The following is a 23,391-nucleotide window of genomic DNA, read 5'->3' as shown; positions in this document are numbered from 1 at the left end:
GTCGCCCCGGCTGCGCCGCCCCAGCAGAGGAGGGCGAGCGGTGCCTCCATGGACGTGTGGGCCTTTCGCAGGGAAAGGGGGTCCCACCGAGCCGGGGGAGAGGGGTGTGTCAGGCCCACGCGCAAAGAGCCCGGAAAGGTTCGAGAGACGGATGCTGAAGTTGGATGAGCACGAGGGTGGGTGAAATCGGCTGTGGTTTCCCAGCGGCGAGGGGAGTCGGATGTTGGAGCCGCCCCTGACTGGGGCAGGAGCTGGACTTGCCAAGTCTTGTGGGGGTTACATAGTTTTCCAAAGGACTTTCATCCACTTTCAAGGTGTAGGCCTGCATATGCAGGGCTGCAGACTAGACGATCATACTTGCCCTGACCTTTGAGACTAGCTGTGTAGGTGGGTCAGGGGGCAGGGTCTGCTCCTTCCCCAGGGAAACTGCGGCACAGAGCACTGCTGTGACTGGCTCGGAGGCATGCAGCAGGCCACTGGCGGACTAGGAGACGCTTGGACTTCCACACCTCTGTGCAGTCTGCCAGAGCAGGGCTGTCCAAGTGCCCTGGCTGGATTTACATAATTTATGACCAGGCCCCTTTTGTGCTAAGCTCTAGAAATTAAATTGGCACGGACTTGCCCTCCCTGTTCTTCCGTTGCGTGCACCTCTGGTACGTTAGTGCATGTTAACACGTTGAAGCCTGAAGCTTGCGTCTCTTTCGAAACCTCTAATTTGACCCTGCCTCAGCTAGCTGGCTTTCCTGCCCCTTTAACCTGCCCAAATCCACTCCCTCCTGATATTCCCTAGAGTAGACAAACGCCTCCCTCCACAAACACGGCTTCGTCTTCTACTGCCAGTTGGCACACGCTCTCCTTCAGTCCATGCTCCTGACCTTCCAGCCTCTGAAAGTATTTCATTGGCAAACAATCCTTGTCTGCCTCCCTCATCCACCCACATCCCCTCCAAAAAAACCCCAACAAAAAAACAAAAAAACCCCCGGCTTTTTTGGCAGAGAACTGCCATACTTGGTTGCCATTGGTCAATATTTTTCCATTGTATATGAACTGGAGGGGTCTTTTTGTTCATACTTCTAAATGTTTCCAGGGCTTGGTGTAGTTGTGTTTTCATGTGTTATATTAGGTGGCAGCCTTGAAGTTTCTCTCTGTGGCAGCTCATCTGTGTTGCTCTGAAGCCTACAGGAGCCATTGCAAGTTTTGGAATCCTACAGGAAAAAATGGTCTCTGCAAGGCATGCAGATAGGTGCAGGTAGGGCATTGATCCAGCAGTAGTTCTTCAGCAACTCGAAGTTCCTTGGAGCTGAGATGGAGCAAAAGGGTCTCGTGAAATCTGCAGCCCCCGCTGGCTCTCCGCTCTTTGGACTGCAGTGCTATAGAGAGTTTGAGCCACGTATGGTTCTTAGCAAGCTTTCAGGGATACTTTAAAAAATGTATCTGGTCCCTAGTTTGTTTGTTTTTATGCTGAGTTCAGTGGCCAGGACTTGCATTATATAAATGGCAAGATTACGCTTTCATTTTTTTGCTTGCAAACTGGCATACATAGAAAGTTGTGACGGAATCCATCACCGTCAGCAATCCCTCAATGGTCTCTACCACGGCTCAGTGATGGGTCTTGAGGTGACTTAAGAGTCCAATCACTCAGCCACAGATCTGTCAGCAGAAGTTGCAAGTCTTTCTGCAGGTGAGAGTAGGCTGTCGGCTGGGATTTCTCTGCTTTTTCTTCCTTTGCTTTCTTCTCTCTGCTTTGAGGGGAAAACACTTCACCTCAAAGTGATCTGCCGCTTCGTTGAAATTGCAGTGTTGTAGATGAAATCTAACACGGGGCTGTCCAACTCGCAGCTTGTGGGCTGCATGTGGCCTGCAAGGGGTTAACTCATGGCCTCTGGGCTCCCACCCAGCTATCACTCTCCTTACTCTGGCTGTAACAGCAGCAGCTGGAGGCTGGAGCTCTCCCTCTGGCTTGTGTTGCATGTCCTGGCCCCAGGGGATGTGGTGACAAAGTGTGGTGTGGCACAGCCCACAGTGCTGGGGCAGCTGAGGGCCCGGAGCACCTGTGCAGCAGGGATTCTCCTAACTGGGCAGCTGAAGTTGAGGTGGGGCACCACCATGTGTGGTGCACCAGGGGGTGCCTCCCTGCCCATGTGCACACACCATGGTCCCCACTGGTGTGGCCCATGAGGTATGCAGCCCCCAGCTTCTGATAAGTTGGACAGCCTTGACTTAACACACTGAGTTAAAACTATTTTCTGTTCAGTGTTTAAGAACACAAAGAAATGTTTGTCACTTAACCAAAATTTTAAATCGATGTCGTCATTTTAAAATCTCTTTAGTTGGCAAGGTGTTTGCTAGGTTTTACCAGGTTCTCGGAGCCCAATTCTTCTTTGCTCTGAGAAAATGTAACCTTATATGAGACCCAAGCTTGTTAAGAATTACTGCAGTCTTGGTAAAGGAGAGACGTGTTTTCTCTTTGTACTCGTACAGAGTATGAATCAGGCTGCTGTTGGACTTAAAGATGCACACGCACTCTCTTGCAAAACACTGGATCTCTTCTCATAAAGCTTTTCTTGCTCCAGCCCTGTAGGACCAGATTTTTAAAAGTATTTGGATACCTAAATCTGCAAATAGGTGCTAGATGGGTGTGGAAATTTTCAAAAGCTCTTTAGGTGCTTTAGAAAATGGCTTTAGGTAACATTGTGCTTTACTTACTGTGTATAGAGACTTGGGCATTTATGCTGTATGGACTGAAACATCTTTGTTGCGTGATGACTTGTCTGACAGAAATTTCTGGAGATGAAGGATGCCTTATACTCTTACCCAACTGGTACAGGCTTCTCCATCCCCAAGTAATGGGGAAGTCTTGGGTCCATGCTCCTCACCCGTTGCTGTTGTCCCTGTGGTATTTGAAACTCATCATGGAGTGGCAGTGATCTTGAGCATATGGAATAGTTGAGCTTCCAGGGCCTGATTTGAACAGAGCACTGTACTGATTTAACTAAGGGTCTGTTTTTAATCCTGGTACAAACCACTTGCTGGACACTTTCATTTTTGTTTTGCTGAAGTCAGTTAGAACAGGCCTAATCTAAAACCAAAATGAGCAATTTGTAAACCAAAGTATCCACAATGACTTGTGCCCTGGCTATAGTTAACTTTTGCTTAGAGACAGGTCCTATACTTTGTATGTTTTCTTGAGGATCATCTGGTTAGGAGGTGTGGAGTGAGGACTATGGGGGGCGGGGAAATTGTGGTATTAAGGTGACACTTGCTACTGATGTATCATTCCGCTGGCATGTTGTATCCCTTTCCTTGATGCTAGTCTATTTACATTGTACGTTTTCTGGGGCAGTGACTGCTTCTCTGTGACAGTATGAAGTCCAGGAGATCCCATTTTGATTAGACTTTAACTATTATCACCATAAACGTGATTAATCAGAATAGACTAAATTTAGCCCTAAGACAGAAGTGGTAGCTTGAAGTGAAAGGAGTGCCAAGACAAGTCAGTACATCCCTTTTTTGGGGGGTGATGAAATGGAGTGTCTGGTTGTCAGTTCACTTAACTTGTCCCCTCTTACCAGCCGTCTGGAAAGGAAGGGGTTTTTATGTGCAAGTTTTGACTGTTAAAATGTTGAGTGCTGGCTCCTATGACAAAGTTGCAGTCGCTGGTGATGAAAACAAATTCTTTGTTTAAATTAAAACAAACAACAACCTGTCCTTGCCAAACAACCTCCATATAAGTGTTGTGGTTTTCCATATACATCCAGTTCTGGATTCACACAAACTTGCTTATTGTAAGTGAGAGGTATTTGGAAAAACGTGACAGGTTTTTTTTTTTTTAAATATCAAAAAGTGTCACTCTAAGTTGTAATATTTTAAAATATTTTCATGAATATATTTACAGCTAAAAGGAAAACAAAATCTAAATGGTTGTCATAGTAAACACAAATGTTCACACCAAGTGGTTCTTTTTTTTTTACCTCCTGTGTTTATTGGAGAGGAAAATTGGGTGAAAATCATAATGAAAGTTTGGGTATAACTGTAGCATGAAGCAGAAGCCAGTGCCTGCATAATCCTGACCTCCCCCTGCAGAACGATGATAACCCAGGAACTGGTCAGAAGTATTTGATTTTGATTCTGACTTCTCATCATGATCCCTTCTATATGTGCTCAGGCAAATCTCTCATTTTGTAATTAAGGACTACAGGATGGGTCCCCTGTTTAAAATAAACCCTGCTTGGCTGGTAGAGGTGCTGAACAACATACTAAAATATTTACTGAAGACTTGTATTATTTAAGTTGCTCTGGGCAGGGCACCAGGGAGCTCATTTTTCAGTGCAGTTTCTTATGGGTTAGCTGGTTGTTTCTGGCTTTTTCCTGTCCCCCACCCCCCCAGGTGGGTTTAAATACTCCAGGTTTGGCTACACTGTAACCTTTTCAGGAAACAACTGTTTCTGTCAGTTAGATCTCACACTAGTTTCTTTTCTTGAACTAGCCTGGTGGCGGTGTGCATCTGTGATCTTGGAGAGAAGTTTGTATTAGGAAGAATATGCTGTTTGACTCATGACAGATGTGCTCCCTGAGCCTGGCCTTGTGACTTTGGAACTGCAGTGTTTGTATTGACTTCTCTCCTTGTGAAGTTGGATGTTGGTGGCACTGCTGCAGCTCTGCTCTGAGTGGCTGCTGCTGCAGCTGCCCAGTAGGACAGGGATTCAACTGGCCCTGCCTGAATCTAGGGGAGCACCTAGGAAAGAAGGGCTGCCGTCCTCCTCCTCCTCACAGCCACCAGAGCAGTGCAAGAAAGGAGAGAAGCTGAGAACCAACAACCAGTCCCAGCTTCCCAGGTTTTTGCCCCTGTCAGCCTAATAGCTCTCCAGGTGCCTAGTGAGTAGCCAGAGCACAGTGTAGTTTAGTCAGTCATTCCTGATGCACCCTGAAGATGTAGGACCCAGCCTCATCTCTTCTGAGGACTTCTTTACAATGGGAAACAGCAGTCCAGCACCTGCAGCTGGGTTCTGTTGGTTGCACAGTGTAAAGCAGGGGTGGGCCCAGGGGCCACAAGGCATTTTGATGAGCTGTCGTGGGCAAGGTCAGCATCCAGTCTCCCCCCACCCCCTGTGCAACAACTCACTAAAACTCCCTATGTGGGATGGGGCTGCAGATGGGTGGGGAGCGATGTTTGGGAGCAGGATGGGTGATCCGTTCCTGTCAAACCCCTGCCTGGTGATGGGGTGTGTGTGTAGAGGTGTGTGTGTGGGGGGTGCTGCCTGGGTGCTATGTCCTGGGAGCCAGCTGGGGCTGAGGTGAGGGAGGGGGTGGTGGATGTGTGCAGCAGAGCTCATGTGGGCGGTGTGGTCCATGGTGCTCCGTATGGGGCTGAGCCCTGCTGGCTCCTGCCTGTGCCTGCCGGCCCCATCCTGGCCAGTGTTCACAGCTTGCTGGCTGGGCTGCTCCTGGTGTCGTAGCTCCCCTTGCCTCCAGCAGTGGATCCTCCTCCTGCTGCTGGCCCTGCTGTGCCACTGGCTGGGGGAGCTTCAGCCAGGTGGCTCCTGCCCCCGTGTGCGGGCTCCTGGCTGCCTTCTACCTGCTCTGCCTGCCTGCAAGTGACTGATCATTGTGCCCAGTGGGCAGAGCAGGTGGAGGGTGGCCAAGAGGTGGAGCCAGAGCCTAGTGCACTGGATCAGGAGCCACCTAGCTGCAACTCACTTCCCCACTTGACCCAGTGTGGCACGGTGCAGCATGACACAGCAGGGGCAGAAGAGGAGCAGGCTTCTTGTGGGCTAAGGTCAAGTGTAGTCACTGCACTGGTCTGTTACCTGAACTGAGATGGATTTAAATGGCAGTGTGTAGTGGAGGGTGCACCCCTGTCCAATGCACTGTGGACAGGATGCCCTATGAGAGTCTTGTAATTAGTTTTCCCGCTGGCCAGCTTCCAGGGGGAGAATCTCGGCTACACACCTACTTTACAGAAATGGGGGACTCCTCCCTAGCTTGCTCTTGTGGCCTTTGATTAAGGACAAGTGAGACTCGGGAGCATTCAAACCCCAAGCCTCCAGGCTTGGGCCTGCACGTAGGATGCCCGCCAATGGATTTAGGAGTATCTAAAGCCTCAGGCTGAAAAGTCTGGGGTGAAGGATACTTGCCAGTTGTAGCACCACATATGGTGTTTGAACGATTGATTTTTGCTCAGTAGAAAGGTTTCTGAACTGATTTGGCTAATTTGACCTGGAATATGCAAACTTTTCCACAAAAAAAAAAAAAAAAGCCACCTGACTGCACCCCCCCTGCCCGCCCACCCAGCCCAATGCAACATGGTGTGGCACCAGCAAGAGCAGGCAAAGGAGCTGCTGCTGGAGGTGAGAGGAGCTGACTCCAGGAAGCTGTGCATGCTGGTTGGAGCTGGGGCTGGTGGGTACAGGCAGGGGGGCAGCACTGGCTGCCCTGCGCCGGGCTCAGTCCTATGTGGAGCACCGTGGGGTCAGCCATGGGCTGGATCCAGTCAATTGGTGGACACCCTGCCCCCTCCCCTCCGCCCCCTGTGGGCTGGATCTAATCAGCTGGCAGGCCAGATTCCGCAGGCTGTATTTTGTCCACCCTTGGTATAAAGGGTGCAGAGCAGAGGACTTGTCCTAAAGGACTGACTGTGGGTTCATGACTTTTTAGGAGTAACTTCCCAGGTCATTGAGGAAGGAAAACCAGCTAGGGTACCTCTGAGTTTGTTTTCTGCAACTAACCTAAGAAATTTCTGACCATTTAATTACATAATTAAAGTTACAGCATGATGAAAGTTCCTGTCCTGGCCTCCATGTACTGGCCAGAACCTTATCTTTTATTTTCCTTTTGAGGTCATCCAATATTTTATCCAAGTAAAGGTTTTTCAATGGGGAAAAAATAAGAAATATGATAACATGTTTTGCATTTAATTTTAGATTTCATCATGGGGGACATGAAAACCCCGGACTTTGATGACCTTTTGGCTGCTTTTGACATCCCAGACCCGACTAGCCTTGATGCCAAGGAAACCATTCAGTCAACTGGTGAGGACAATGAAAATCACCTGAAGCCATCTGGAATATGTATAGATGAAAATGTGTCCTTGTCCCACTCAGTGCCAGCTCCTGATGCGCCTGTTGTGAGTGTTATTGTGAAGAACACAAGTCGTCAGGAGTCCTTTGAAGCAGAAAAGGAGGGGAATCACCTTGGACCTGGTCTGTTACATAATGGATTCCGTGCATCTGATTTGCCCTCAGAGCCTCACAATTTAGTGCACCATTATGGGAAATTTGATTCGGCCTTTATCAATGGTGATAGCTCAAGAAACTACCCAGAAAAACTGGACCAATCAAAGTCAGAGCCTTTACCAACATTCAGTCAGTTCAGCCCTATCTCTAGTCCAGAACCAGAGGACTCATTCAAAGAGAACAATATTAGCGATAAACCAAAACATGCCCAAACTCTATATTTCCCAGCACCTCAAATGTATATTCCAACTGGGGCTTCTGCTCTAGATCATCTTCGGACGCTACCAGAGCCAGAGTTAAGTATGTTTGATCAATATTGCAAAAAGGAACAAAAGATGGAAATTCACTGCCACCAAGAAAGTCGGCTGGATATGAACAGAAGAGAACAAGAGAAAACAACAGAGAAGTTTGTAGAGTCCAGTAAAGACCTGGTGGATACCAACAGCTTCCTTGGAGAAGGTTTGACATTTGGAAATCTCCACAACAATAACTTGGGGGAAAGCAAAGTGTCCGTACCTGACATGAACATCTCTTCTTCAGTCCCACCTCGCCAGCGCCTAAAGCCAACCCACTCCAAGTTGTCCTCTTGTGTTGCTGCATTAGTAGCTCTGCAGGCCAAAAAAGTTGCATGTATCCCAAAAGACGATCAAGCAAGTCTTACAAAAGAACCTTCTGGTTCTTTTAAAGATGGTATTAAGGGCAGTCCCAAAATGCCCAAGTCACCAAAGAGTCCAAGAAGCCCCCTTGAGGTGGTGAGAAAGACCAACAAGCAGCCTGAAAGTCCTCGGAGTGTGTGCAGTGATAGCAGTGGAAAAGGCTCTCCTTCCATGGCAGCTGGCTCTCCGCCAGCCATTCCCAAAGTTAGGATAAAGACTATTAAGACATCCTCTGGTGAAATTAAAAGAACTGTCACTCGCATTTTGCCAGAAAGTGATGAGTTGGGCAAATCTTCTGAAGAATCACCTGCAGAAAGCTTAGCTGCTGAAGAATTTATTAAATCCTTTCCTTCGCCTGACACTAGTGCCGTCATAGAAAATGAGGCAAGCAAGACTTCCACAAAAAATGGAGCTGCTGTGACTATTCAAGTGTCAAATGTAGCAAGCCCCCTGGTTGATGGCATGAAAGTAGATATTGCTGCAAACAGCACATCCACTGCATCTTTGTCTCCTGTGTCCAATTGCAGCAGTGGTGCCATAAAAATAGGTGCTGTCAGTCAGCAGCCCAGTAAGAGGCAACAGCAACAGCAGGGCATTGCAATACAGCCATCTAACTCGACCACTTCCAGCCTTCTTCCCAAGGCAATACATTTGGCAAACCTTAATTTAGTCCCACACAGTGTTGCTGCTTCCGTTGCAGCAAAATCATCTGTGCAAAGACGAAACCAGCCTCAACTAACGCAAATGTCAGTGCCACTGGTTCATCAAGTAAAGAAAGCTGCTCCTGTAATCGTGGAGGCATTTAATAAAGTACTACATAGTGCCAATCCTGTGCCAATATATACTCCAAACCTCAGCCCACCATCTGACAGCAGTATTCATTTACCTACATCTGGGTATTGTTGCCTAGAATGTGGGGATTCATTTGCCTTAGAGAAAAGCCTAACTCAACATTATAGCAGGCGAAGTGTCCACATTGAAGTAATGTGCACTCAGTGTTCAACGGTGCTGCTCTTCTTTAATAAGTGTAGTTTGCTTAAACACGCAAGAGATCACAAAAGTAAAGGGTTTATCATGCAGTGTTCTCAGCTGTTAATGAAACCAATTTCCATAGACCAAATGTTTTCATCCTCTCCTACAAGCTCTTCAGTGTGTTTGGCCCCTCAAACTTTGCACTTGTCGTCTTCTTCGTGTAAATCCAGTGCTACATTGGGAAGTGGTACGGGAACATCTACCAACGTTCAACCAGCCATGCCTCTCTATGCGGACCCATTGCGGCTAATCCGTCAGGGACTGAAGTGTCTTGAATGTAACAAGCAGGCACCAGATTATGTTGCTCTAGCAGCACATTACCAGAGAACTTCAGAAGATAATGAGGGACTGGTAAGTAATTTCTTTGACATATTGGTTATGTGTTTATGCATTAAAGGAATTACCCTTTGAAAAATAAATTAAGCATCAAGGTAGGAAGTGAATTATTTATGCTCTTGTTATTGTATTGGAGCCAGATTTAGCAGTGATGGTGGAGAGTGAACTAGGAAGCAACTTGCATTAAAATGTTGGGCTGCAAGCACCAAAGCACTGTAGCACTAGGGACAGAGGGTGGTGAGCTCTCTAGGCACATCTACACATTCATTAATGGGCTGTAATTACAGCACATTAAGTTTAGTTAGTACCTGTAATTACAAGTACTAACTTAATGTGCCTTAATCAGTGCTGCTGCACGTTAGCACCGGTGCACGCTTTTTTTGTGATGCTAATGCTCAGGAGACTAATTCTACTGCACATAACAGTGCATTAGCACGGGTTTTGCTTGCTGTGCTAATGGGCAGTAGAATTGGTTTACTGTGCCTTCAGCTTCTCATGTAGATGCACCCTCTATGTGCCTTTGAAGAGCTTGCGCTTAAGCATCGTAGTCTTTAGTTTTGATTTTGTCAGTACAAGAAACACTGCGCGATTAGCCCTTACTGCTGCTTTGCAGAGAAAAGAGGCTCAGGGTAGGCAGAGGAGTGTTGGACTTGCACGGATTCTCAGTTTGTAAAGGGAGGAATTCCTGAGAGCTGGAGATCAGTAGTTGGTCAGAAAGAAGTGTGCCAGAACTCTGTAAAGTCTGTTGAGGGAGTCATGTGACCATGTTTAAGTTAAGCTTTTCATAAGGTTTCGAAATGGGTTTCATTTGCGTAGCACTTTGAACTCTGAGGCCTGGGTTATATAGTTGGCCTGGCGAGGCATCAGTGAAAGAAGAGAGGTTGAAAGGCCAGAAATGCAGCATCCTGCAGTATTGTGGCAGGCTCTTTTTTGCCCTGCTTGTAATCGGGCCCAGACCTGCCAGAGGCTTGTGGTAGGATATTAAAGTAGGAGCCCAGCATGTTGGTGCACACAGTCTGCTCCTCAGCAAACGACTCAAGTAAAAGGCTTCTCACCCAGTTGAAGAAACTGCTGCTGTCTCCGCAGTGCTCTGGCACACTTCTGCATGATAACTGATCTCTAGCTCTGAGGAATGTGTTCCTTTGAAAGCAGAGAATCTGTGCAATCCTAAAACTCCTTGGGCTGCCCTACCCACAGAAACCAAAGAGGGGCCATTCCATTGTTGTACAGCAAGACTGCCCCTCAGATTATTTGAGGGGATGGTCTGTCATATAACATCCTTATCAAATATTCTTAAACAACCAGTAGTCAAACAGCAGGCAATTTAAAGAAGGCAAAGCTTTCCATATATTTTTAGCTACTAATAAGATGTATCTGAATTGTAAATGCTGGGAGACCCCAGGTGTAATTCTCTTAACTGGATCCATAAATCAGGACTTCAGGCTGTCATGGCGTGGTCTGGTCTGTCTCTGCCCTAGACAAGACAGCTATTTGTTCCAGATCAGACCATTTTTCCTTAGTTTTTCATCTAATAATACTCCAGATAAGAAAACTATTGGGAGCGCTACTCTGGAATTTTAAACTTTCTCAGACCCACTTTATTTGCTGTAGTATCTCTCCCTGTTAGATCTGTACCACAAGCAAGGAATGGATTACCTGATCCACTGGTCTTAGATTAGTCAGAGATTTTAAGAGCAAAAGGGATCATTTGAGCTGTTTATCCTGGCTTCCAGTAGGACCCTGGGCAAAGAACTAAACTTTGCCATAGACGCATCCCTTTTGTTTGAGAAATAGCACACCTTTAAGAAAGATGCCCAGTTTTGATTTAAAAGCCTTAAATGCGAGAGCATCCACAAACAATTTGCTCCTGGCTTCTACCAGCTATTATCAGAAATGCCATTTCTATGTTTGGTGGTAGTAGTTCATCATCATGTCACCTTTTACCTTTTTTCTCAGATAAACTAAATAGATTGAGCTACTTAAGCCTCTCATGGTATATCATGTTCTTTAGCATTCTTGTACCTCTTTCCTGAACCTTTTCCAATTTTTTAACTTTTTCTTTTTGAAGAATGGGCACTACAACTGGATGCAGTATTTCAGTAATGGTCTTACTAATGCTAGCTTCCTAGTCCTATTTGATAGTCCCATGGTTATAACCTGAAAGTTTGCTCATATTCATTTTCTCAGCTACAGCATTGTACTGGAAACTCATGTTCAGTTGGTTCTCTGCTGTTTTATCCCAAGTCCTTTTCAGTCTCTGCATTCCAGGAGACCGTATAAGCACTCCTTTAAAGATAAAGTTGTGTCTACGCACCTAATGAAGGTTTGGTGGCCTTAGCAGCTGGCCCTTGAATGTACATTTTAAGTTACTTTTAACACGCTGTGTAGCTAGAACTACTTCTTCTTCGGTAATGAACACCTCATGATGGCCTCACTCAATTAAAATGATGAAGCTGTCACTAAGTGGGGGAAGATTCCTGTTTACAGAAGAAAGAACGTTCATGGAAGCCGGGAGAAATCTATAGAGCTTGCTGAAAGTGGATAAGAATTTAGTGACAAAAAGATTTTGTTAACCTGCAGTTAAGATTCCCCTGTAGTATCTTGTGCCTTCTACTAATGTCAAGTTCAGCAAAACCCAGTGTTCTGAAGATCAGGAAATGGGGAGTTAAGGTGACACCCCCACGTAGCCCTGTGAAAAGCCAGAGCATGTGCATTGAGGTTCTGTTGGGATACTGCTTACAGAGGACACTGGTAAGTTGGACCAGTTGTGCAACTCGTACTTCTAGAACACTGAGTGTGACATTGTTTTGCTGGAATCAACATTCTGAAAGTGTTCAAGATACTAAGGAAGAAGCAAAATCCAATAGGCTTTACTGGATTTTAAAAAAGCTTCTTTGTCAGTGAATGTCGTAGGTTCTTTGACAGAAAAATGATATTGGTAGGAGTTAGAGGTCACATAGGTATGATCATACCAATATGATTATACCATAGTTGTTATGTGTGTGAGATGCCTCTGGGGCCAGATAAAGGCTTTTTCTCATAGGATCACAAAGCAGTTTGCCAAAGAAGGAAGTAGTATTATCCTGTTTTGTAGAAATGAAGGATACTGAAGCATGGAGAGGTAAAATGATTCTTCCACCATTACCCAGGAGGCCAGTGGTATGGCTGTGAATACGCCCAGGTTTTCAGATTCCCAGGCTAGGCTGCATAAGTGCTGTGTGACTGCTTGTGTCCTCTCTCTGTATTGCTTGGTTATGGTAGAAAGGAGATAGTGACCATGCTTCCAACTGTTTGAAATATGTGGTTGCTAACAGCCCAGGAGCAACATCTCAGACAGGCCTGAACACCAACGCCTTTGACAGTTTTTTTAATACAATAATGTTCAACACATGAACCAAGACTAATGTGTCTGTCTTCTCCATCCCTCTCCTCCACAATATAAGTCTCTGCCCACCCACCACCATTTCAAAGGCACCCTCCACTCCTGTCCCATTTAGCCATTATCACTTTAGAAGGTAGATGTATGTGAAAACATTCACAGAGCCTGTGAACTTCAAGAAATGCAGTAGCTGATCTCTTTGAGGCATCTGCATTTTGGGAACCTCTTGCCTAGAAAACCTGAAATGAGAATCCCTAACTTTTTCCTTGTGACCCCGTGAAGCTCAGTACATTTCAAGACAATCCAAATAAGCATGTGGATCTGAGAGTCCTTGGAAGAATAGCCTTGAACCAGAAAAGTCCTCTCAACTCTGCCTGTACCGGAACTGGATCTTTGCTCTAATGTCCAAAATTAATCTTTGCTCATTACTTTGCTATATCTAGATGCCCTGCACAGGCTAAAACTGGAAGAGAAATTTTTTTTTTAGGGAGTATGGATGAAGGTTAGAGGGAAGGAGCTGTACACCTTCTCCTGCAGTATAGGAAGAGTAGAGAAATGTAAAGTGGCCTGTTCATCTTGATGTAACATTCTCAGCTAGATGAATATGGCTTGGAGCATTATCTTCAAAGCTTATAAACTGCCTCAGGTATCTTGGTGCATATTCTAATCCTCTATTCCCAGTGCTTGAAAGCCTGTGGTATGCATCCATCATGACCATTCTTAAAGACTTCTTACCCCAGTCTTAGCACTATGTTTTTGGTGTGTGCTTTCTACATATCTGCTTTCAGCTTCATACTTAGGTCAGGGTTTCCCTTGATCCTAGCTCTCAGTGTTGGCAGGAACAAAGAGGCATTCATAAAGAAAGCCGCCTTGCCATGTCCCCCACTCACGGCTGGAGACAGATAAAGTCTTTGTTCCATACAACATCTCAGGGAGAGTGACAGGACCTTCTCTGGTCTCAGCACACACCCAGGAGGGGAAAATGCAGGACTGTTAAGTGCCCATATCCTTATTCCTCCCAACTCATCATATTGTCCGTGTCCATGTCACCCCCTTCCAGCATTATTCACCCCTGACTGTAGTCCTCTTAATCTCCCTCCCCTTTACTCCCTTCCCTTGCTACAGCCTTAAACCACTCTCCAGGTTCCCCCCAACTCATCTTTGCTCCTGTTAAGCATTCAGACATATAATTTATTTTCTTTTTAAAAATTGAACATCTCCTGAATTTTTGGGTAGCACTAAGCTGGATAGTTAGCAGACACATAAGAGGATAGGATTAGGAGTCAAAATGAACTCAATATATTGGAGAAATGGTCTGAAATAAATAGGATGAAATTCAATAAGGACAAGTGCGAACTGCTGTGCTTAGGAAAGAGCGATCAAATACTTGAATACAAAATGGGAACAACTGGCTAGCCTGCAGTGTCCTAGAAAACTACAGGCTATAGTGGACTGCAAGCTGAATCTGAGGCTATAGTGGAATATTCCTGCAAAAAAAGATCTAATTGCCTGCTGGGTTGTACTAACAGTAGGGCTAGAGAGAAATTGTAGGAAGAGTCTTCTGCTCTGTCCAGCAATGGTAGAGCCTTAGGTGGAGCACTGTGGGCACCTAACTTCAAGAAAGACGTGAACCAAGTGGAGCACCTAGAGGAAAGCAACTAAAATGATATGAAGTCTAGAAAATATAACATAGAAGAAAAGCTTGGAAGCACTGGGCATATTTAGCATAAAGAAGAAAAGACTGAAGGCCAACTTGATACCTATTCAGTTACTATAAAGAGGTTGGTGATGATAACCAGCTGATTTTTGTATAAAAATGGACAGAACAAGAAATCCTGGGCTCAAACTGAAGTAAGAAAAATATAGGTTGGATATCAGGGAGAACTTTCTAACCGTGAGGGTGGTTAACATGTTACCTAGGGAGCTTCTGAAACCTCTGTCCTGGGAAGTCTTTAAGTGCAGTTTAGATGAAGATGATGCACCTTGAGCAGTGTGGTGAACTAGATAACTTCTGACAACTCTTCCAGCTCTGTTATTATATGACTAGCCAATGGCCTGTCATGAATGATGGAGCATTTCAGGGAGAGCTTACCTGCCCTCCACCACACATCCTTTGGGGTGGGCCATGTGAACCAGGGTGGGCAATTATTTTGGGCGGAGGGCCACTTATCAAGTTTTGGCAAGCTGTCAAAGGCTGCATGGGTAGCTCCACCCCTTGGCAGGTGCCCCGCCCCCTGGTCACCATCTTGTGACTGGAAGTCCCGCCCCTTAACCCCTGACCTTTGCCACCAGAAGTCCATCCCCTTGCCCCCGGAAGTACTCCTTTCAGCAAGGGGTTGTGCCATCTTGGAACCAGAAAAATACCAAATTATATTCTAAAAAGGAAACATCTACAGCATTCATTACTCTGATTTCAAAAAATATTTTTGTCCCAATTTACATGTGTTTGTGTAGTGTTCGTAGAGGGAATTGTGCAATAGCTTAAAATGAAGTCTTACTCTTGTATATTGTGGGGGGTAGGTATAGGTTTGTGGGGGGCTGTGGGTGTGTGGGTATGTGGGGTGAGGGAGCATGTGGGTATGTGTGTGGGGGTTTGTGGGACTTGTGGGGAGCTGTGTGTGGGGGGAGGGTGCCTGGGCTGTGTAAGGGGGTATGGATATGGGGGTCAGTGTGTATGGCAGTGCGAGGGGAGTGTGGGTGCATGTGTATGGTGGGGTGTGTGTGTGGGACTCATCCTATGAACACACCCACACCCACCCATTCTGCCCCTGGCTGCACATCCACACCCACCCACTTAGCCCCTGGGTCCACAACCAAACCCAGCCATGCGCCCACACTGCCCCTGGGGTGGGGCGGGTTGGGCTGCTCAGTCCTACTGAGGCTCCTCCTGGGTCCTACTGCCCCTGTCTCCTACCAGCTGTGACAGGAGCCAGGGCAAGTCAGTACAGGTTTAAAGCCTAAGGGCTCCCTTCGCCTCCAGCTCCCTGCCTGAGGGGGCGGGGCCTGTGCAGCCAATTGCCACCTGCCCTTTCCAGGGCACATGTGTAGTTGGTCCCCCGGCGTTATGGACAGACAGACGGAAGTACTAAGCCTTTTATTATTTTAGAATTCTATGATTGCTGTACTTTGGTTACATTTACCACTGCTCTGCCCCTCCTCTCCCCCCCAATAAAGAAAGGACTGACTGTAGTAAAGTGCCTACAATGTCATTTTTAGATTTCTTCCAGAGATGGGTTCTGATCTTAGAATGCCTGGATGTAGGTTTGGTTCAGTAACCAAAACTCATCACTATGAGATGTGCAGGGTATTTGAAAATTATTTGATTAATAACCTTCTTGGATACTTTGCCTGTTCATGCACAGTGTGGCTTCTTGTACTTCCAAACTTAACTCTTATTGGATACCTTGTTCAACATACTTACTAGCTTCTTTGGAGGAGCTTCTATGCACTAGTTGGAGTAAATGTCAAGTGACTGAGACCTTTTGGGGCTTTATCAGAGCCATGGCTTGACTGGGTAGAATTTGCCAGTCAAGATAAAAAATTTAAAATAATTTTGGGATCCCTTAGGTCAAGTGACCCCAGATTTGGATCACTAACTATACCCTGCCCTTTCATGAAACGTGCCATATTTTAGGGTAATTTGAGTAACCTGTCAGAGGGCACAGCACTTAAAGGATGATTCTTCTAAACAGAAGAATCCTCAACCTTATCTGGAAGGGAGCTGATTCTCCTGTGTAACATTTAGTGTCCTCGCCTCCCTTGGTACTAAATACAAATTTGCTCACTGCAGCTTGGCTTTCTTGCAGTAACCGTCTTGGTTGCATTACCTTTTTTGCCTGTCACATGAATATTTGGAGGGGAGGGAAGGGGAATCTCAACAATAAGTTTAAGTTTATCTATGCTGGAAGGTCTAAAAAACAATTCCTGTTTTTGTGAAAGATGCTGTATTACAGTGGTGGCCAATCTTTTTGGCAAGCCTTGCTCCCTACCTCATCTGCTACACGCCAAATGCAGTGGTTGCCTGTGCCACTTGGTGGCATGCATGCCATGGCTTAGCCATTCCTGCATTAATATCATCTTAAGAGGGGCAGGAAACTTGTCCCATTTGGACACTTCTTGGGGTCAGGTGTCATCTTCTATAGACTTGTGGATTGATGACTTGAAGAGTTCTGCTTTCAGGAGAAAGAATAAAGTTCTTCATCCCACAATACTGAAAGAAATGGCCCATGAAATTTCACATCTGATAGGAAGGATTTATTAACAAAATCTATTAAGTTGGTTACAGTTCTGCATGACTGGAGAAGACCTAGCATACTATATATTTTTAAGAAAGGCACAGAAATGGTCTGGAGTGTTACAGGTCTGTTTGTCTGACCTCAATAGTGCGCAGTTTTAGAACAAGTTTTGAAGGAAATAATGATTAAAGACATGGAGTTAAAAGGAAAACGGGACAAACTGCACCATGTTTTTAGCAAAGCTAAATCAAGCCAGATTGACCTAATGCTTTTCAGTGCCTGAATTTTTGGGTTAGGGGTATGCAGTAGATCTGATCTGTCTACAGTTTGGGAAAGTATGTGGCGTTACATAATAATTGCGAGTTAAACTGGAGAAATTAGTAAAGGAATTATACAGTGAGAAAGAAACTCTCTAAAAGGGAGATGACAATGGATTGTACTGAAAGGGTCATATAGGCTGCAGGCACGTTGCTAGTGAAATTCCTCAAATATTGGTTTTATGACTAATCTTGGGATCTTGTACAGGAAGAACTCATTGACCCTAAGGACTGGAGTAATAGAAATGGGATGAAATTCAATACTATAAAATGCATTGTTATGCACTGAAGATCTAATAATAAGAATTTCTGCTATACAATGGGAGCTCATCAGCTGGAAATGAGGAGGAAGAAACTGGACTCTTACTTGATCACAAAATCACTAGAGGCCACTAAAATGATGTAGTCCATAAAAAGGCAAATGTATCTGAAGAGGTTGTTCCAATAAAGACAGAGACACATTAGTGCCTTTCTACTTAGCACTTGTGAGACTTTACTGGAATATGGTACACAGCCTTGATCACCCATATTTAAGGAGGAAAAAATCAGACTGGAACAGGTGCAGAGGAGTGTTCCTTGGAACAGAGAGCCTGTTTCATGAGAGAAGGCCAAAAGAGCTTGGTGTGTTTGGCTTAGAAAAATGAAGTGCAGCAGACAGTGAAGAGGCTGGAAGCTGCTGCACTGAGGTCTGCGGAGCCTCAGCCCAGCATGTTGCTAGTGGCAGGTACACGTGCACCTTCAGGCGGATGGTGGGGGAGCTGTGAGGGCCCTGGTTCTTGTTGTGCTGGTGCAGCCTTGGCCCCTTCCCTGCTGTCTACCCCAAAGCACATGTACCAAGCAAAATGCCTTTGTGTGCCATGCTGGCATACGTGCCGTGGGTTGCTGGCCCCTGCTTTAGAAAATAACAAGATTGAACTTCGGCAAAAACTCAGGAGTGACCATTGGAATTGACTCCTGTCCCTTACCCAACCAGGAGTGTTGGTACTCTCTGAGGTCTGTTACAAAACGAGCTTTTTCTCCAATTCATTGAAATAAGGGGAGAAAGGGCTGTTAAACTGAAAACCTTCTGGAGGAGCAAAACTTGAGTCAGTGCTTGCAGCACTTTCTGTGAGTAGAGAAAGGGAAAAGAGTGGGGGGGAAAGATCTATGTCCTCAGGTCAGAGGAGAGCAATAGGATGAGGGAGGAGATGAATAGAGGGAGGTGATGAGTGGGGAGAAGTGAGCTGTGTAGAGCAAGTTTGAATGCTGTGCCTGACAAAAAAGGAAGGGAATCAGGAGGTGTAGTAAAGGGGAATGGCAGGAGGTCATGTCAGGTTCTTCTTTTGAAGAAATAGGAAAGATTTTGCATGAGGGGAGTGTTATCAGATGTGGGCTTGGATGCAGGAGCCAGTGAGGTTGCAGAAATAGCAGCGTTGATGAAGAATATATCAAAGCTGAAGAGGGATCTTATACAGTTGCAGCGGTTTTCTCAGAGACATACAGAGAAACAGAAGCAAAGTAGAAGCTCAGAATTAATCTACATTGGGAGACTGCAGGATGGAGTTTGCAGTTTGACCGACAAAAACATGTAGGATGGAAAAGAGTGAAAGTGAGTGGAAGGATCCTCCAGAGAGGAATATATTGAGAGTGGCACAAAGACATGGGCATAAATGGGCTGGAAGTCAGGAAGGGGCAGACATTGGGCAAAACTAAAGAGGATAGGTTGGGGATTGGAGCAGGAAGGTGAAAATTGAGAAGTCAGAGAAGAAAATAGTTTCGTGAAGGTGGTCAAGTGAGTGGCCATTTCTTCTAGAGAGAGAGTTGTCCTGGGTGTCCAGGTAAAAAGGGCTGAGTACAATGGGCAGTTAATGGGGAGGGGGAATTGGAACAGACACGGGAGAAGTTAACATTAATGATGAAGGTAGGGGGTTCTGTTGGAATGATGATGTTACAACCCTAGAAACCAGAAAGTTAAGGTTCCTAAAGCATTTAGAGTGGTGTAGTATCAATGCCTCTATTTTGGCACACCTAACATTTTATATTAGAGCTCCACTTGGATTTCCTTTAACTGTCAAACCTCAAATGTTAACTCAAGCAGCTAACTCTGGACTTCTCTGGATTTTTAATGGTGGCAAGACTTCATAGATTTCATAGACATTAGGGGTGGAAGGGACCTCAGAAGATCATTGAGTCCAGCCCCCTGCCCCAGGAGCAGAAAGTCAGCTGGGGTCACAGGATCCTAGCAAGATAAACGTCCAACTGACTCTTAAAGGGATTCAGAGTAGGTGCTTGCCCCACCTCTGGCGGCAGTCTGTTCCAGGTCTTGGGAGCTTGGACTGTAAAGAAGTTCTTCCTTATGTCTAACCTGAAATGGTCTTGGAGAAGTTCATGACTGTTTGACCTTGTCATCCCATGGAGCGCTCTGGTGAACAGGCGTTCTCCCAGATCCTGATGAACATCCCTTATAAACTTACAGGCAGCCACCAGGTCCCCCCTGAGCCTGTGCTTTTCCAGGCTGAAGAGTCCCATAGCTCACAGCCTCTCATCATAAGGCCTGTTTTCCTGCCCTCTGATCATGCATATGGCTCTCCTCTGGACTCTCTCAAGCTTCTCCACATCCTTTTTAAATTGTGGAGCCCAGAATTGGATACAGTACTCCAGCTGCGGCCTCACTAAGGCTGAGTACAGTGGGAGGATGACATCCTGGGATTTGCTAGAGAAGCATCTATAGATGCAAGTCAGAGTTTTGCTTGCTTTGCTGGCTGCAACATCACATTGGTGGCTTATATTCATCTTGTGGTCAATCATGACCCCCAAGTTTGGAGTTGAAGGCTATCAGGTTTTTGTCCGCCCATTTTCTGAGCCTGTCAAGGTTGGCCTGGATCACCATCCAGTCCTTGGGCGTGGATGCTTTACCCCAAAGTTTGGTGTCATCGGCGAACTTGGCCAGTCCGCTCCTGACACCAATCAACGTCCACATCATTAATGAAGATGTTGAAAATGATGGGCCCAAGGACGGAGCCTTGGGGGACCCCACTGGTCACAGCACACCACAACGATTGACTTCAGTCAACTACCACTCCCTGGGTCCAACCTCGAAGCCAATTCCCCAGCCAGCGGACCGTGATGTAGCAGAGGCCTCAGTTGGCCTGTTTTTCTATAAGACGATTGTGGGATACCAGATTGAAAGCTTTTTTAAAGTCGAGATATATGACGTCAATCTATTCTCCCTTGTCCAGGTGATATGCCACCTGGTCGTAGAAGGAGATGAGATTGATCAGACAAGACCTACCCGCAACAAACCCGTTCTGGCTGTCCCTCAAGAAGTTGCCTTCAGCCAGTTCGTCAAGAATGGTATCTTTGATTTTCTCCACGGTCTTTCCAGGGATGGAGGTCAGGGTGATGGGCCTGTAGTTCCCCGGATCTACTTTCCTCCCTTTCTTGAAGATAGGCACCACATTGGCTTTCTTCCAATCCTCGGGCACTTTGCCTGAGTGCCACAAGTTCTCGAAGATCCATGCTAGTGGCCGAGCTATGATGCTTGCCAGCTCCTTAAGTACCCTGGGGTGTAAGCTGTCTGGGCCAGCTGGCTTGAAGGTGTCCAACCTCTCAAGGTGTTCCTTCACATAGTCAATATTGATGAAGGGTAACAACTGTCCCTCACCTTGGCCGTCCCATACCGTATTGAGCAGGGCCATCCCTTGGGGCTGGTGAAAAACCAATGCAAAATACCTGTTGAGCAGGTTGGCTTTTTCCTGGGCGTCGGTTGTCAGTTGACCCATATAGTTTAGCAGGGGTCCAGTGTTACCCTTGCTTTTCCTCTGGCTCCCCACATATCTAAAAAAGGACTTTTTATTGCCCTTGATACGTGTAGCCAGTTGGAGTTCAGTTGCAGCCTTGGCTTTCCTGGTTCGCTTACTACAGGTCCGGACCAGTGTAGAGTACTCCTCCTTTGGGGTGGACCCAGTCTTCCATCCATTATAAGCCTTTCTTTTTAGACACAGGAGGTCCACTAGTTCCCTGCAGAGCCAAGGGGGCTGCTGTGCCCTTTTGCTGCCTTTCCTCTGAGATGGGATAGACATTGCTTGTGCTTTCAGGATCACTCCCTTGAGGAGCAACCACTTTTCCTGAACTCCCCTCCTCTTTGGGTCGTGGTCCCTTAGGGCCTCACCAACAAGCCTCCTGAGCTTGTCAAAGTCAGCTTTCCTGAAGTTGAGGACTTCTGCTTTGCTGACTGACTTGCCTGCTTTATGGCAGATGGTGAAGGTGATCAGCTCATGGTCGCTGTCTCCCAGCTTCCCTTCGATTGTTAGGTCGCTGATTAAGTCATCCCCTGTTGCCAGTACCAGGTCAAGCAAAGCTTTGCCTCTCGTTGGTCCATAGACTTCTTGAGTCAGACAGAGCTCATCCACACACCGAGGAAGCTTTGCGACCATTCAGATGTGGCCGAGTGCTGTTCCCACGAGATGTCGGTAGTTGAAATCTCATGACAACCATGCACTGGGAGCGTGCAGCCTCAGCTAGTTTCCTGGCGAATTCCTGATCAAGCTCTTGATCCTGACTGGGAGGTCTGTAGTAGACCCCCACCTTTGTGTCCCCTGTGCCTTGCTCACCATGGATTTTAACCCAGAGAGTCTCTAAATATCCACCCTGGGTGCCAACGTCAGCTTGCAGGGATGTGTAGGTTTCTTTGACACAGAGAGCTCCCCCCCCCACCGCCCTTTTTGCCCACGTGATCCCTCCTGTACAAGATATAGTCATCTATACCTGTGGCCCAGTCATAGGTGGAGTCCCACTAGGTCTCCGTTATCCCTATGAGATCGTAATCCTTTTGGTTTAGCAGGAGGGCTAGTTCGTACCTGTTGCTAAGCCCCAGAGGGGAGGGGACCTTGATGCGGTGGGCCTTGGGGCCCTTGACCACCTTGGTCCAACCCCCTGGCTGCACAATACGGGAGATCCCCGAGTCCTTCCTTGTCCTAGAAGGTGACCTTGGTCTACCCTCCGCCTCCAGGGGGTGAAGGGCCTGGCAGTAGGAGTCTGTCTCCTGCTTGCCATCCCTGATGGCACGCAGTCTCTGGACTGTGGCCTGGAGCTCCTTGATCTGACGCCCCAGAGACTCCAACGTGGAGCAAACCCCGCAAGCGGAGGTGGCCATGCTCCCGGTCCCAGGAGCCTGGAAACCTGCCAGGCAGCCCCTGCAGCCGAGAGCCAGGGGATCCGTGTGCGCGAAGCCAGGAACCATGGGCTCCATCTGGGTGGAGGCCTCTGAGGTGCCGGGGGGGGGCGGAGACTCCGAGGGGACCCTCGAGGTGCAGCGTGTGCCCATCTGTATCCTGCTGCTGAGAAGCTGGCTACTGATGGGACTAGCTTCCCTAGGGCTCACTGGCAGGGCCTTGGGCCCTCCCACTCACCCTCCTGCACAAACTCCCACACTAACTCACGCGCCGGGCAGACAAGCGTGCCTGTTTGCGAGGCTCCGGTCGCGTGACTCCCTGGGGGGCTAGACGAAGTAGGAGCCAGGGCAAGGCAAGACCCTCCTTAGCTCCCCTCAGCTGCCTCCCTACAGCTGATCTACACTAGCTCCTCCCTCCATGGGCCCCACTTACCTCTGGCTGTGCCGGGGGTCGCTGGGGGGCCTTCAGGGCGCGGGGGTGCGAAGGGCCTTCACCCATGCATCTCATGCCGCTCCCGGGGACTTGCATAACCATAGCTCTCAGTTAATGCATTATTGAATCCCCAACTAAGAAATTATATTCTCATGCCTTTAAAACAATTTATGTGAGTAGAGGGTTACTTTTGAGCAAAGGATGTTGGAGAGCATTGGGAGAAGTGACATGCTTGAGGCAGAGAGGGTAAAAGGTAGTTGGGTTTGAATGAGAAGTGCTGCGAGGAAGATGGAGGAGCGTAGAGACTTGTGTGCAGGGGAGAGCAGTGGAGTCTAAAGGTAAGAAAGGATGGGAACATAGAAGCATAGTGGATAAGGAGCAGGGAACCCAGTGATAACAGGGATAGATGCAGGGGTGGATTCAGGGAGGGCACAGTGGCACCTTCAGTTGATCTTGCCTTGGCAGAAGCAGCTGGGGACTTTTTTTTAAAAGCCTAGAAACAAGTAAGAATCCCCTCCCCCTCCCTCCATGCTCATTATTTCCTGCTGTGGTCTTTCTGGATTCTTTGCAACAAAAGAATTGCTCTAGTAGCATTTATTTATTTATTTTTTACGGAAAG

General features: G+C 46.9%; 1 protein-coding gene across 1 annotated transcript in view; it reads left to right on the top strand.

Moving 5' to 3' along the window:
- The first annotated feature begins 49 nt into the window (after window positions 1–49).
- The window catches only part of ZNF592 (zinc finger protein 592), a 72,084-nt gene continuing 48,742 nt past the window's right edge, over window positions 50–23,391 (top strand). Inside the window, exons 1-2 of the mRNA XM_006020256.3 lie at window positions 50–176; window positions 6,921–9,271. Of these exons, the coding sequence (XP_006020318.1) occupies window positions 152–176; window positions 6,921–9,271 (2,376 nt within the window). The 5' untranslated portion in view covers window positions 50–151. The remainder of the gene's footprint in view (window positions 177–6,920; window positions 9,272–23,391) is intronic.

This window comes from Alligator sinensis, unplaced genomic scaffold, assembly GCF_000455745.1.
Source record: "Alligator sinensis unplaced genomic scaffold, ASM45574v1 scaffold1097_1, whole genome shotgun sequence".
Lineage (NCBI taxonomy): Eukaryota > Metazoa > Chordata > Crocodylia > Alligatoridae > Alligator > Alligator sinensis.
This window is presented reverse-complemented; position numbering and strand designations above follow the sequence as displayed.